At 41.9% G+C, this 15186-nt stretch overlaps 1 protein-coding gene across 1 annotated transcript in view; it reads left to right on the plus strand.

Moving 5' to 3' along the window:
* Nucleotides 1–14879, plus strand: part of LOC114080491 (small nuclear ribonucleoprotein G-like) — a 29517-nt gene extending 14638 nt beyond the window's left edge. The window contains exon 3 of the mRNA XM_071613590.1: nucleotides 14242–14879. Within this exon, the coding sequence (XP_071469691.1) occupies nucleotides 14594–14824 (231 nt within the window). The 5' untranslated portion in view covers nucleotides 14242–14593 and the 3' untranslated portion in view covers nucleotides 14825–14879. The remainder of the gene's footprint in view (nucleotides 1–14241) is intronic.
* Nucleotides 14880–15186: the final 307 nt, after the last annotated feature.

Here is a 15186-nt window from a genome sequence, read left to right on the forward strand (position 1 = left end):
TTCAGGTTATTGTGACCTACCATGGTAAAGCTATTTTGACCAATAAATATTATTTTGAACAAAAAAATCTATATAGCACAGCTGACTGGCGGTTACTAAGAATGGTCATCTATTCCCTTTTTGCTGGCTCAAAGACAAATTTCCTTAGAATACTTTTGTATTAGGAGATGAAACAGATTTTTTTTTCACTTCACCTTTACTCTCATTATCTTGCTCAGGCTGGAATTGAACTTGATTTTTTTTAAATTTTAAATAGGGATTGAGCCCAGTGGCACTTTACCACTAAGCTACATACCCAGCCTTGTGTGTGTGTGTGTGTGTGTGTGTGTGTGTGTGTGTGAGAGAGAGAGAGAGAGAGAGAGAGAGAGAGAGAGAGAGAGAGAGAGGGAGACTCTCTTCCTAAGTTGCTGAGGTTGGCTACGAGCCTCTTCTGAAATCTTATAGGATCTTTTAATCCTATAAAGGCACAAGAAGTTTTGAATAATCATTTCACTACCCCCAAAATACCACTCTTATTTCTTTGGTAAGTATAGAATGGTATAGACAAAAGCTGTACCTCAAAATAGATTATCAAGGGTGTAAGCTCCTTGCTTAGCATCTGGATGGCCATCTTAAGTGACAGTCGCCATTTTAAGAAAAATTTCACTTTCCGGCCTAGGGAATTTCTGAGAAAGATGCTCAACACTCCCTCACACCAACCCCTCCCTTAACCATCTGCATTAGGACCCACCCAGCTCTAATCCCTGACCTGCCCCATAAAAGTCCTGAACCCCAATCCTGTTTTGCCTCTCTCCATCTATGGAGAGATGTGCCTTTTATTTGTCAGCTCTGATAAATAAACTCTCATGTGTGCCTGGTCTCCATCTTTCATTTCTTGCTCGCCAGCCTTGCAGTTCCTCGCTTTTCTTTCAGAGAATGAGTGGAAAGATGTCATTTGTCATGAGTTGAACAATCAAATCTCATTTGTGAGAAAGGCCCAAGTAGCCCTGATGTCAGTATGAGAGAACATTATGCTGCAGCTGCCATACAGCAGCCTTTAGTCTGAGGTTTCATTAGTAAAGATACTGTTTGTAAAATAGGAAGGTGCTTTATACCAATCATTCATTCAGTTAACATTTTTTGAGTACTACTTACATGGCGTATACTTTTTGCAATCAGGAAGATCAGTGAATTAAAAACTGACAAAACTTGCCTGTTGTTTTTGTTAGGGTAGCTGGTGCAAATATCCATGAGAGACACAGCTCTGAGTTAAGCAAAGTTTTATTGACATAGAATATCTGCCAGGCTGCCCTTTTGTAAGGTGCAGCAACCTGCTAAAAAAAACTTCTTAACTATATAGCCATGTACAAGGAAGTAGTTTAAAGAAACCCATCTGGTCCTGTGATGGTTAGCGTCTTTGGTTTTGGTAATTTGGGACTCTTTGGGGTGGACTTAAGGAGAAGGGGGCTTAAGAAGAGGGTCGTGCCTGGGTGGACTTCTTAAGATGGCTGTGTGCTGATTTTCAAAATAAAGGTTACTTTGGCCTAAGGACCTAACATTCCGGCCTTTTGACTTATAATGATAAGGGGCATCATTCGGTCTTGCTTCTTCAAGCTGAACAGGGTCCATGAAGGGTTTAGGCTAGAACTTCGGGGAGAGGGTTATATTGGCTCATAAAGAGCTGGTTTACATTCTGATTAGTGAGTGCCTTTACCCAATCTTGTAAAAAAAAAAAATTAAGGCAATTTGTCAGATAAGGTTCTATTAAAAGCAGTATGATGAATATAAGAGGAGGTCCCATCTGTGGGAGCAGCCAAGGAAGAGTCTGGCCCAGTAAGTTCCAGGGAGATGACTGCTGCTGCTCCCTGTAGTGTTTCTTGATGCTCAGCTATTTTTCCTTGGAATATTCCAGATTTGGTGACAAAATAACAGCATTCCTCTCCTAAAATGACACGTGTCTCCCTTCTCTGCTGTTAACAAGTTAATGGCTCTCCTATTTTGGGGAACTATATTGGCTAAAGAAGTGACTTGGATTTGAAAAGACTCTAGGGAGTCTGCCACCTGCTCAATTCAATTCTTGGGAGAGTTTATAGTAAAGATGGGTGGCTATACCTATTTCTACTACCCCGTGCTAGCTGCTGCCAATATGCCTGATCCAATGAGGAGTGGAGCGAGGATTGCTCTTTTGAGTCTGGGACGTTCAAGTGGCATCCAGGAGGGGGAGGAAAGGACAAGTTCACCCTCCCCTTCAGAGAATATGGTTATATCAGGTGTGAGGAGGACAGGGAGGCAGAAGGTGGGAATAGGGGGTATTAGGCAGTGAAGAATGGAGCTTCTGCAGGGGAAGAAAATGCCAGGTTGGCTTTGGAGTGGCTGGGTGACATTGTAGGTTTTGTTACACAGATCACTGTTAGGTAACATAGTGGAGTAGAGACATAGGTAGGGGAGGGTACAGCAAAGTAGGAGACATTGGAATAAAGTAGCTGTGAGGAATGACATGAGGAATTGGTGAAGAGAGAGAATAAACTGGAAGTCCATGGAGAAGGGATAGGGTTTTCTATCAATGAGCCATGGGTAAGAGAGATGCAGAGCCAGCAGTCAGAAATATAAAATGGATTAGAATTGTTAAGAACTTGTGAGATTGTGTTGAGAAATGTGAGCAGAGGGGGTCTAGGGTTTAGTAGTGTTTTTGATGGTTTGAGCTACGTTGTGTATTGGCTTGTCAACCGGTTGGATATAGGCCTTAATAATTTTGATTATTCCTGCTGGATCTTTGCCCTGCTCATCTATACAGACCCCAGCCTTGACAGAAGAGTCACAGAGCAGATTTTGAGTGTCAGGGATGGTATATTGTATGGGGTTACATTGGTTACTTTTACATTTGTGGAGGGGCCACTCCCCAACTAGGACAATAAGCCTCATCAGGGCTACCTTTGCAAGCTGAAAGCATTTGTTTGTGTCTGAAGCATATATATTTATGTTGGGAAGCACATTCTCATTCCCAACCAAGGGAGTAGCACCCTGTGATGAAATCTTGTGGTATGGTGATTGGGCAGGTGTGTTAAATTAGAGAACAATAGGAGTGTTGGGTGTGCTATCCCAGCAGGTGGAATTAAGAAGAGTTGGTGTGCCCCAGGTTTTTGAACCTGGAATTGCCAAGAGCCTAACATTTTGGAGTACATAGGAGAGAAAAAGAGAATAGAAGTAAGGAAGAGAAATAAGAGATTTCTTCTGAGAATGAGACCCATGCCTGAAATTGGGCTGGGGAAGATATAGAACAAGGGAAATATTGTTGTTCCATGGACAGGATATGAACAAAAGACTAGTAATGGTACCAAGAGTGCATGGACTTATTGTTCCTCTGAGATCCATTGTAATCTGATTGTAGTGGGATTTGTTTTAGCTGCAGAGTACCTGGGACCCAGAAGGGGAAGAAGAGGCAGAGGTGACAGGCCATTGGCCGGGACCAGTTTAACCTTGCGGAGATGAAACCATGAGGGTCTTCCAGCAACTTTAATGGCCATCAGGGTAGTCAGGAGAACTTGGAATGGTCCTATCCATTTGGGGGATAGAGGGGAAGGATGAAGATTGAGATATACCCAGTCCCCAGGATGAAGGTGATAGGTAGTCAGTGGAGAGGAGTATTGTGGTTGTGGGAGGATCCTGTCCACATGTTCATGTTCATGGAACAAATGTCGCATTAGAGAAAGAGTGAGAAAGTAGTCACTGAGAGGACTAACAGAAGCAGATCCTAGGAGGAAAGAGTGGCTATACATAAGTTTAAAAGGGCTAATAAAAGAAGGGGAATATGGAGTAGCTCTCTAGCACATTAGGGCCAAAGGTAGAAGGATGGTCCAGGGTTGCTTTGACTCTAGGGACAGTTTAGTGAGTTGGGATTTAAGGAGAAATTTAGCTCTTTGTACTATTGCTGAGGACGGAGGATGATAGGAATGTGTAGCTTCCAGGAAATATTAAGGGCGGATGCCACCTGATGGGATTTCTGAGAAATGAAGGAGGGACCATAGTCAGTCTGAAGTGAGTGGGCGGGGGGGGGGGGGGGGAGGTGCAAATCTGGGAATAATTTCTTCCAGAAGAACTTCAGTGATGGTGGCCGAATTTTCAGTAGTTGTTAGGAAAGCCTCTATCCATCAGAAAAAGTGAGGAGGTATTTGGTCTTTTTTTGTGGGGGGGCATGTGAGTAAAATAGAGTTGCCAGTCCTCTCCAGGAGTATGGCTTTGAGCATGATGGGTAGGAAAGATGGGAGGCCAGGAGCCACCTTGTGCTGAGGTGATGGCACATAGGGAGCATTTTTCAGTGACCTCACAGAGATTTGGGAGTGGCTGGGGGTGAAAGAAAAGGGGCCAGAGGAGGTAGAGGTTTTGAAACCAGTGTGAAAGGAGATAAGGATCTGAGTGAGGACAGTGAGAAGCTGTTCCTGTGGGAGCACTTATTTTCTATTAATCTTTAACCAGGGACCTTCTGTTGTGACACCTGTGTTTGTAATAAATAAATTGTGTTCCTCCAGCAGATAATGAGGGGTTATTAAAGGAGTAAGAAAGAGTTGGGTATTGGGTGGACCAGAAAGTGCTGCTGCTTTGGCTTCTTGATCAGCTCTATTATTCCCTTATGTAATAGGAGAGGAGTCAGTTTGGTGACTTTTACAGTGAAAGATCCCTATTTTGGAAGGAAGGTGAGCCACTTTAAGCAGCTCAAGGATTAGTGGCCAATTAACAATGGGAGTACCTTTGGTTGATAAGAAACCTCTTTCTTTCCATATGGCAGAATGTGATAGGAGAATGTGAAAGGCATGCTTTGAATTGGTATAATGTTAAAGGATTTCCTTTTGCTAATTTTATGGCTTGGGTAATGGCTATAAGTTCAGCCTTTTGGGAGGATGTGCCCAGGGGAAAGATTGTGCTTCTATGATATCAGTGCAGGAGACAATGGCATAGCCTGCATGTCACTGCATTTGATGGATGAAGGAACTCCCATCAATGAACCATGAGAGGTCAGAGTCGAATTGTGGTCCTTCCTGTATATGGGAGGGATAAGGGAGAAATTCATCCAGGACTTCTCAACATGAGTTTGTAACTGGTAGTTGAGGATTAGGAACAAATGTACCAGGGTTGAAGGATGGACAAGAGTGTAAAGACAGTGTAGGGTCTTCAGTGAAAGAGACTTGGAGAAGTAGAATGTGAGAGAGGGCCATACTCTGAAGAGTTTTGTGGGTCAGGAGGTCAGAAAGATGATGGGGGGAGAAAATGTGTGGTGTGTTATCTGAAGGTGAGTTTCTTGCTCTCCTGGGCTAACAGAGCAGTGATCCCAAGAGCGTAGAGACAGAGAGTCCAAGCCCTGGTGGTAGGGTCAAATTGTTTGAAGAGATGTGCCACAGAGGCAAAGGAGGGTTCCTTCTGTTGTCCCAGAACACCTGGGCAGGGCTAAGCCCTGTCTTTCCGTAACATAGAGAAGAAAAGGTTGGGAGAGATTGGGGAGACTAAGTGCAGGTATGATAATGAGGGCCTTCTTTAGGGATTCGAATGGAGTAGAGATGGGTTTAGAAGGATCAGGGGCTCTTTAGAATCTCCCTTTGCTGCCTCATATAAAGATTTGGCCAGCAGGCCAAAATTGGGAACCCAAAGGTAGAAAAACCTGCGATACCCAGGAAGGAGAGTATGTCTGCCTTTGTGGTGGGGGTGGTAGATGGGAAATAGCTGACTTGTAATCAGTGTGAGGGAGTGAGATGGACAGAGTTTTTAGATATTTGTGCTTTTGATGGAGAAACACGGTACCCTTTTTTCACCAGGAAATTAAGGAAGGGTAATGGTGTGATTTTGAGAGTTCTAAAAGGTGGGACTGCAGAGAAGGAGATCATGCACATATTGTAGGAGAAGAATAGGTGACAGGGAAAGAGGAAAGATTCTCAGCAAGTACTTGGTCAAAGAAATGGGGATTGTCTCGAAATCCCTCCAAGAGGACTGTCCAAGTGAGCTGTTGGAAATGATGAGTATCTGGGTCAGTCTATGTAAAGGCAAAGATATCTTATGAGTCAGAATGTAATGGGATAGAAAAAGGAGTCTAAGACTGTAGACTGTAAAGTAAAAGGTGTCATTAGGGATGAGAGACAATAGAGTATAAGGGTTGGGAACTACTAGATGAAAAGGACTGCCTCATGGATGATGTGGAGTTCTTGGACTAAACGATAAGATATGTTGGGGTTTTTAATGAGTAAGATGGGGGTGTTAAAAGGAGAGTGTATAAGGTGAAGGAGACCTTTTTAAAGATCTGTTATGATGGGGTTTTAGCTCTTTAAAGTGATTCAGGGAAATTGAATATTGAGGCTGACATGGGAAGAGAGGTCCTTCAGGGATATGTGGGTGGGCATATGGGGAGATGCAATAACTGGATGGGTCAGATCCCAAGTTTGAGGGTGGACTAGGTGTGGAGACAGGGGGTGGAGGAGCTGGGTTACTCAGGGCCAAAGAAAGAAGTAATGTAGTGTGTGTGGAAGGGAAAAAGGGAATTGGCAAGAAGAGGAGGGAGAAAGATCTGTAGCCCCCAGGGTGGGTTGTTCTGTATCGGGACTTATGAAAGGGAAATGAAGTGTAAGGGAGGCTTGAAATTTGGAGAGGAGATCTCGTCCCTTTAAGGGAGAGGGGCAATAAAGTATAAATAAAAAGGAATGGGTAAAAAAGAGTTCCCTCAGTGTTGCATCATAGAGGGTTTATCTCCTGGCAGGTCTCAAAAAAGGTGGTTATTTTTGACAAGCTTAGAGAAACTACCCAAGAACCTAATAAGAATCTAGCCCAATTTCTCTCTCATCTTACAGAGCCTCTTCAATGCTATACTAAAGTAGGCTGGAAGTTATTCCCTCTACCCTGACTGTAGAGGTTTTGGAGGGCTGAGTTGGTCACCAAAATTTTGGACAAAGCTGAAAAAGTTGCTCCCGTATCAATGAGGAAAGAGATTGGCCTAACTTAAACAGTGGAGGTAACCCTGGGCTCCATGTGGCTAATGGTCATGGGGCAGAGAGTCCTGGGCACCTTCACTCTCAGAGGCTAGTCCTATAAAGTTAGTTAGGGAGGATGAAAAGGGAAGGTTTGGCTCCTCACCTTGTTGGGTAAAGGGACAATCGACTCCCCAGTGTCCATCCCTTTTGCATTTAGGGCAAGGGCCAGGTGGCAGTCTGGGATTAAGGCATGCATGGGCCCAGTATTTTTCCTGTTCTTCTTGTTTTTTTGAAACAAGGTCCAAGAGGTGCCTTATATTGCCCTTTGTTGGAAGTTGTATCCTTGGATTTGCCTTGCACAGCCTGTGATAAAACTTGAAATTTGGTTTTATCACTTTTCTCTTTATCTGTTTTTTGTTGTTCTTTTCAATAATTTAAAAACCTTAAAGGCAGTATTAAGAATGGTTGGTTAGGGGGATTGCGGGCCTTCCTCTAACCTCTTAAGTTTTTTCTGAATGTCTGGGGAAGATTGGGAAATAAGATGAGTCATTAGAATGATAGTGCCATCTGGAGATTGTGGGTCTACTTTAGTATAGCGTTGAAGAGCCTCTGTAAGATGAGAGAGAAATTGGGCTGGATTCTTATTAGGTTCTTGGGTAGTTTCCCTAAGCTTGTCAAAAATAACCACCTTTTTTGAGACCTCCTAGGAGACAAATAACCATCTGGCCTTTTAGTGTATGGCCATTGGTTTGATAATCCCAGTTAGGCTCTTCTGAGGGAACTGTGGTAGTTCCAACAGGATGGGCAGGATTGGTTCTATGTGTCTTATCTGCATGTGCTTGGGTGCAGCCCAAATCCTGTGTATTCCACAGGAGGGTAGAATAGAGAATGATATAGACGTGGTGCCGTGTAAGATCATAGGACTGGGTAAGGTATTGGAATACTTTAGTATAGGAATCTGTGGAACAAGAACCCAAACACTTCTCGATTTGGGGGAGGTCAGTGAATAAGATGGGAACTCAAACACATAGGATGCCTTCAGCTCCAGCCACCTCCCACGATGGTAAGAGGGGGGCTGTTGAAGCTGCCCAGTGGGGCCCCCAAGAATGGGTATGAAGAAGGGAAAAGAAGGAAGAGAGGCAGGTGTAGGAGATGTGGTATTGAGGTCAAGAGAAGGGAAATGGGGATGAAGGACAGGATTGGACAGGGAAGACGGGTCCCTGTTTAGTGAAGGTATATCTGAGTGAGGTATATCTGATGAAGGTGTGGCTGGGTGAGGCCATGAAGAAGCATACATGAAGGTCAAAGAAGTGAAGAGTTATCTTGTGGGTTGAAAGTGGGAAAATCACTAGGATTGGGAGGTGAAAGGGTTAAGAGAGAGTGATCAAGGAGGACATGTGCAGGGAAGCAGGACTGACACAAAGAGGTACTAGAAGAAAGAAAAGAGAAGGTCAATTTCCCCTATAGTACAAGCAAGAAAGAAGTGGGAAACCATTGGATTTTTAATTTATGTTGAATATGGACTTTGCATTTCCAGGTGAATTAAGTCTTGAGTATAAGAAAGAGTAAGGAGGACACCAAAAATTTCTAACTGTGAAAGTAGATGGATAGAGCTGCTGTTAGCAGAGATGGGGGAGATGTGAGAAGGAGCATACTTAAGGTATTTAAGGAGCTGGTGTCACAGGCACTGGGTACAGGAGATGTTGAATCTCAGATGTCCATTTGGAATGAAAATGAAGCAGTCAATTTGGCAACTGGTCAGATGAGTTTGCAGACACTCAGGAGAAAATATGAGGCTTGAAAATAGATTTGGGCTGAGATGTTGAATAAATTATATTTAAAACCTTAAAATGAATAAAACCACTAAAAGAGTGGTTGGCTGTAGAAGATAAAGGAAACAAGTATTGAACCCTGAATCCTCCAGTGCTAAGTGACCTGCACAGTTCTGTGTTATGTGTGTTTGTTTCTATTGCCTGACTGCCTCCACTCCAACACCCTGGCAAGGGAACTAATTCCCCAATCTGGGGTTGTCAGACCCAATCTGAGGGGGATATTCCCCCAATCTGTTTGTTTGAAGGGAAGGCCCCAGTTGGCTTGGGACCAGCACCCCACTTCCGTTTATGTTGACAATCTGAAAAGGGAATTTGTATCTTTGTGTGTCTTTTTGTCTGTGTCTCTGTTAAGTGTGATGGCATTGTTTTACTTTGGACAGATGCAGTGTCCCAAGTTCTGATCTTCCTTAGATGTGTGGAGGTAACTTTAGCTAAATTTTAGCCTGAAAATGTCCCTGGTATGCTTCTCCTGCTTCCCTGAAAGGGACCAAAAGTCAATAGAACTGCCAGCTTTTCTGTTCTCTCTTTTACACCCCTTTTAGCTGTGTTTTCAAGAACTTTGAAAAGCTTTACCCCCCTTTGTTAAGTAGGATTAAGGAAGCAATGTTTTCTTCCCCTAGTTAGCTGACTTGAGTACACCCACTGTTGGGGGAAATGCCTGCTTGGGATCTAAGAATTTGATATCTCCCCTTTTCTTTTTCTCAAAACCCTGTCCTCATTATTAAATTGGCATTAATTGGCTTCAAGGACAGGAACCGAATTTTGACACCCCCCCGAGGGAGGACTCTAGAGGAGCCCCCACTCTGTTTTCTTGGGGAAGCCTAGCACTCCAAACAACTGCATGTGGAGGGTTAACTTTTTGAGAGCTGACTACTGGAAAGTTAGGAGATATGCCAGCATGCCTGGGATAAGAGCCTAACCAGAGGAGCTAATCCTGTAAGTAAAAGGAGGGACTAAGGGACTCCCAGCAGCTGCCAAAGCCTCTTTTGCTTCAGGGAACTCCCTCCATCTCTGCCTACTAAAAAAAGGGGGGGGGGGGACACTGAATGCAGTAAAATCACCACACCGAGACCCTTGATTTTACACTTCTGGTTGACCCTCTGTGAGAATCTGGTCCATTCGTGGGGACATCTATGGTGCTACTGGTGTAGGAGTCATAATTAAATGGGAGTTAAAAACTTGGGAAGATTTTTCTCTTACCTGGACTGTTTTAAAAGTTCCTGTCTGTCAGTCGTAGTCTGGCGCTCCTTTCTGTCTGTCTGTCGATGTGTCTTTCTTTGTGTTTGTTTCTGGCCCTTTAAGACATGGGCAATAATGTGTTGATATCAACTGTGGAGTTTTTAAACATTGCAATGGAGATTTCACCTGCAAAAAGCTACAAGGCCTTTACTGTTGTGTTATGTGTGCACACTTGTGTTATGTGTTGTAAACAGATGAAAATAATGATGTCTTCATGAAAATTCGCAGATATATAGAGCACTCATGAAAATTTAAAAAATGGATCCAAATATCTTTGATTCATGTGATTTAAATGGTTCAATTTAAATTGGGTAAACAGATGAAAATAAAGGTGTCTTTAAATTTAAGCTTACAAGTGTTTCTAGGTGTTCAAAAAAAAACTAATAAAATGTTGATATCTATGAAATAATCTGCCTAAATTCAGAAATTTACAAGGATTGTTCAAAATGCGGACAGAAAAGGTTAACAGATGGTGGGCTGGGGATGTGGCTCAAGCGGTAGCGTGCTGGTCTGGCATGCGTGCAGCCCGGGTTCGATCCTCCGTACCACATACAAACAAAGATGTTGTGTCCACCGAGAACAAAAATAAAAATAAAAATATTAAAAAAAAAAAAAAGGTTAACAGATGGAAAAGATAAATTAGAAGGTTCTAAGTATGGATTTAATAGAAGGAAAATGTGTTTCTGGATAAGAGAGTCTATGTGATTAAGTAAATAAGAGGGTTTAAGTAAGTGATAAAGCAGGTCAGTGTAAGTTGGTTATATATGTAAGTTTTTTGAGCAAGTAATCTTAAAGAAATTAAAAATTATACAACTATGGTTAAACAACATCTGCTATTTTGCAATATTGTAATATATTATTTCTTTAAGAGTTAAACTTAATGAATATAAAAACATCAATGTAATTGTGGTACTATTAAATGTGTTCATATCTTCCAGATATACATGTCTGTAAGGTAGAAGCTTTAAAAGAGCATTATATCAAGCTGGTGTTCTAAAGTTGTATGGTAATTTTAGACTTAAAAGAAAAACATATTGGAGATTTATTTATATCATTTGATGTTCTATAACTGGACCTGTTATCAGTAAGATATTTAAAGTTTTATGTTACTTTTTATACTGAGGTACAATTTAAATGTATTTTTAAGTTAATGAGAGCCTAATCTGTGTAAAGTTTAATATTGTAAAACACAAAAGTACTTTGCTACTTTTCTACAAAAGGTTAAAAGCTTTCAGCCTTTCTTTAATTCATGTTTTAGATGTGATATTATATTGTGTTAGCTAATATTTATGTGAACTTGAGCAATAATTTATGCAAGCTTTGTAAAATGATGTTTAAAAAGCAAAGATCAGCTTCAGAACTATAGCACTTTACTTAAGATTTGTCCCGTCCGGCAGGACACATCAACGTGGGCAGCGAACCTAGATGGGGAGGAATGAAGGGACAAGAGACACGAAAGGTGACAGCAAGACAAAAGTTCTGATCAAGCTGCAAACTTTTATTGTTCACACAGGGGTATTTATATGGTGGGGATGGGGAAGCTCTCTTATCGGCAGTTGCTGGATGTCTGCACAAGGTGAGATAACCGCAGGATGTTTCAGGAAGATAGGTTTCAGGAAGATAGGTGGCCGCAGGATGTCTCAGGTGAGATAAGTAGCTGCAGAATGCCTCCCAGGCAGGATGTCTCCCAGGGGGCTGTCAGGCTAATCTTTGAAGGAGAATTTCCTTCTAGTCCCTGACAAAGATTTATGAAGAGATAAGGCTCTGAAACCCTGAGATAAGGCTCTGAAACCCATCTTACTGCATGTGAGAATGACTATGAAAAAAATAGGACAGGTTGAAACCTTAAGTTCAGTACCTTTAAAGTTGTGTCCAAAAGTTGGTTTTTGTCAAGATTACTAGGATCTCAAACAGGGGATATAATGTATAATTCTGCCAAAGTTCAATGTAGCTATTATATGAACTAAATATGTTTTTACTCTTGTTAATTTTATTTGTAGTTTTCTTATAAATGGTCTAAAGATTGCCTGTTAATGTTTTGCAGAGGTACTGATTTGAGAACACACAACCTGGGTTAATTTAAGATAATAAGTTATCACCTATAGGATAGAGAGATAGACATTAAAGCCCAGTACTCTTAATATAAATCTGTTGAAATTGATTTGCTGGATGTTTAAGATTAAGATTTAAAATTAAAATTAAATTAAAAGGGCCAAGAAAACCAATATTTGGCTCTTACCGTCGGAGTCAGTCTGAATCCAGGGAACAGGGGACTTCTCTAAAGAGCTTTGCAACTCTGGGCCACATAACCTCCTGATCAGGGAGATTAACGAGACCACTGGACAACAGAAAGCCAATCAGTGCATTTGCTATGAAGAGGAGGGTCATCAGTGAAGGGAAACATCCCTGATGCTTCCAAGGAAAGCCACATGGTCAAGCAAGACCTGGACCCATCCTAGCTCAAATGGCACTAGCCAAACTGAGAAGCTGCTCTCAAGTTCCCCCAGGACTCCCATGGAAACTCAACTGACTGTTAACAATAGATAGAAACAAAACTCAGTTTGACTGCTTCATCTTAAACACTTAGCAAAGACAGTTAAAACCAAAACACAGTTATTCCTGGGCATTTTAAATAATAATAATAATTAAATGTAACTTAAGGAATACACCTTGTGTTAGCCCCCAAGAATAAGTAAACTGGAGGCTACAAAAGAAATTCTTAGGCAGGAATGCCTGATAACTCTCAAAAGAAACTATCAAGAGAAACTGCCAGAGTAGTTTTTAGTTTAAGGCCTGCAGATATTCCTAACCTACACAGGTAGGCTTGGTGTTTACTAGTATGATCATGCAGCCCTAAGTAACAGAATTAAAGGTTTCTCTAATAGACACAGAGGTCATACTAGTAAAAGGATTTTGCAAGATCAGATGACATTAAATTATTAAACTATCTTATGGGGAAGGACATATGTAACACTAAAAGTTAAATATTATGTTTACAGTCCTGATAACTGGGGATGTTAATGCCTGGTAAGGAAACTTCTGTTATACAGCAACAGGTTCCAGCTACTGCAGCATTTATTCAGTACTCATGGTTTTTGTTTCTCTCATAGAAGCACCCATCCCCAGATAACTTTACAACCTGTTATTCCCCAACCAGACTTAAAACTTAACTGACTCCTAAAAGGGAACTCATGTCCCCCACGTCGTCAAGCCCCCTCACGTTCGACGCCCACTCTCAGCTTTGAAACAGCCAGAATGAGCCATCGCCATCGCCCCTTCTCCTTACAGCAATAAGAAGTTCCTAAAATTAGAGGGGGGAATGAAGCCAGAAATAGGTAGACAGTGTAGATAGGTAAATTGAGTCAGGTTGGATCTAGGAGGCCAATTTTGAGTGAATCTGGGAAGTTGAAGACTGTCCCCTGAGGGTTACTGTTTACGCTACCAAAATGTAGGGCCTGCCCAAATAGACCTCAAACTGAGGGGACCATGATGGGTTCCCAAGTTTCCAGACAAAGGGGGGAATGAGAAACCAGCCTCTACTCAGAGCAAAGCCTGTCCAAGGAAGGGGGTGTGACCCTTGCCCTTGGAAAGACCCACAGAGAACTCCTAGGCACATACTCACCCTGCTGAGTTGTTTATCTACAAATAACAGGAGAGATCTGTGGTGCCAGGTGTCCCTGACTCAGTCAGGCTAGGTGAGGACCCATAGCAACCCCCGTAGCAACCACCACTCAGCACCAGACAGGGAAAATACCTGGGATGCCAGATGACCTCCCAGTAGTTTATGGTGGTTGATAACATGTTGGGAAACCATGTAGTTCAGCATGTACACCCCTCATGGCTTAAACCAATCAATTCAAATGAATCCCCCTCTTGTACTAACCAATCACCCTTACCAACTTGTTCCTGCCAGTGAATGTGCTAATCAATGTTAAGAGTTGTTTGATTTTCCCCATGGTGTGTGATGATTTGCTAAGAGATGCTATGGTGTATATGAAGTCCCTGCCTTCCTCACAGAGTGTATAAAACTGCTGCAAACCCTGGGCTCAGGGCCTTTCAGCATCACCAGTTGCTGTGTGCATGCAGAGGACCGAGCTAGCTTACAATAAATGCTCTTTGCTGCTTACATCGATCTTGGTCTCTGGTGGTCTTTTGGGGGTCTGGAACTCGAGCATAACACCTAGCAGCTCAAGGCCAGTTTTTTTTTTAATTAAATTATTTATGTATTCTAATTTATTATGCAGGATGGAAGAGGCCAATTTCTTTCCTAGTTCTTTTATTGCGAATTTGAAGAATGAAATACATGGACAACAATGGAAGGCAAGAGTGAAAGAAGCAAGATTCATTTAAATGAAAAAGAAAAGAGACAAAACTCCTAGAAGTGAGAGAGGACCTGATCACAAGTTCACTTAAGTGAACTAATCTTGGGGCTTATAGAACTTCTGGTTAGGGGCATAGATCAAAATCTATGCTAAACAGGCATTGGAAAAGTGTTAAGGCCGGTGACGTCAATCGTAAAACGCTGAGTCTACCGGTAGCGTGAAGGAGGGCGCCAATTCCGATTCAAAGCATCTTTGAGCTTGAAGAGTAGACAATATGAACAAGGCTCATCCTCCCGAGCTGAAAAAATTTATGGACAAGAAGTTATCATTGAAATTAAATGGTGACAGACATGTCCAAGGAATATTGCAGGGATTTGATCCCTTCATGAATCTTGTAATAGATGAATGTGTGGAGATGGCAACTAGTGGACAACAGAACAATATTGGAATGGTGGTAATACAAGGAAACAGTATCATCATGTTAGAAGCCTTAGAACGAGTATAAATAATGGCTGTTCAGCAGAGAAATCCGTGTCCTCCCTCCAGAAGCCCTGTTTAACTATGACTTGAAAATTGGTTCATGTACATTTTCATATTAAACTTTTTGTTAAATAAACTTCAATAGCAAATAAAATTTTTAAAAAAAGAAAAGTGTTAAGGCTATTGGTTAGCCCTTTAGTCCGTAGCCTTCAGGTCTGTCCCACCTCCCTATTCCCATCAACCCAGGACAAGGAGTTGGCTGGAATGTTTGGAATGTTTCTACAGGTTAATCTCTTAGAGTGGCCTTTACATTTTAAAAAGGCTTAATTGGGATCCCTGAATTCTCCTATCTCATTCATTATTCAGTAGATTCTGACCTTGTGGAAG

Source organism: Marmota flaviventris, chromosome 6 (genome assembly GCF_047511675.1).
Source record: "Marmota flaviventris isolate mMarFla1 chromosome 6, mMarFla1.hap1, whole genome shotgun sequence".
Lineage (NCBI taxonomy): Eukaryota > Metazoa > Chordata > Mammalia > Rodentia > Sciuridae > Marmota > Marmota flaviventris.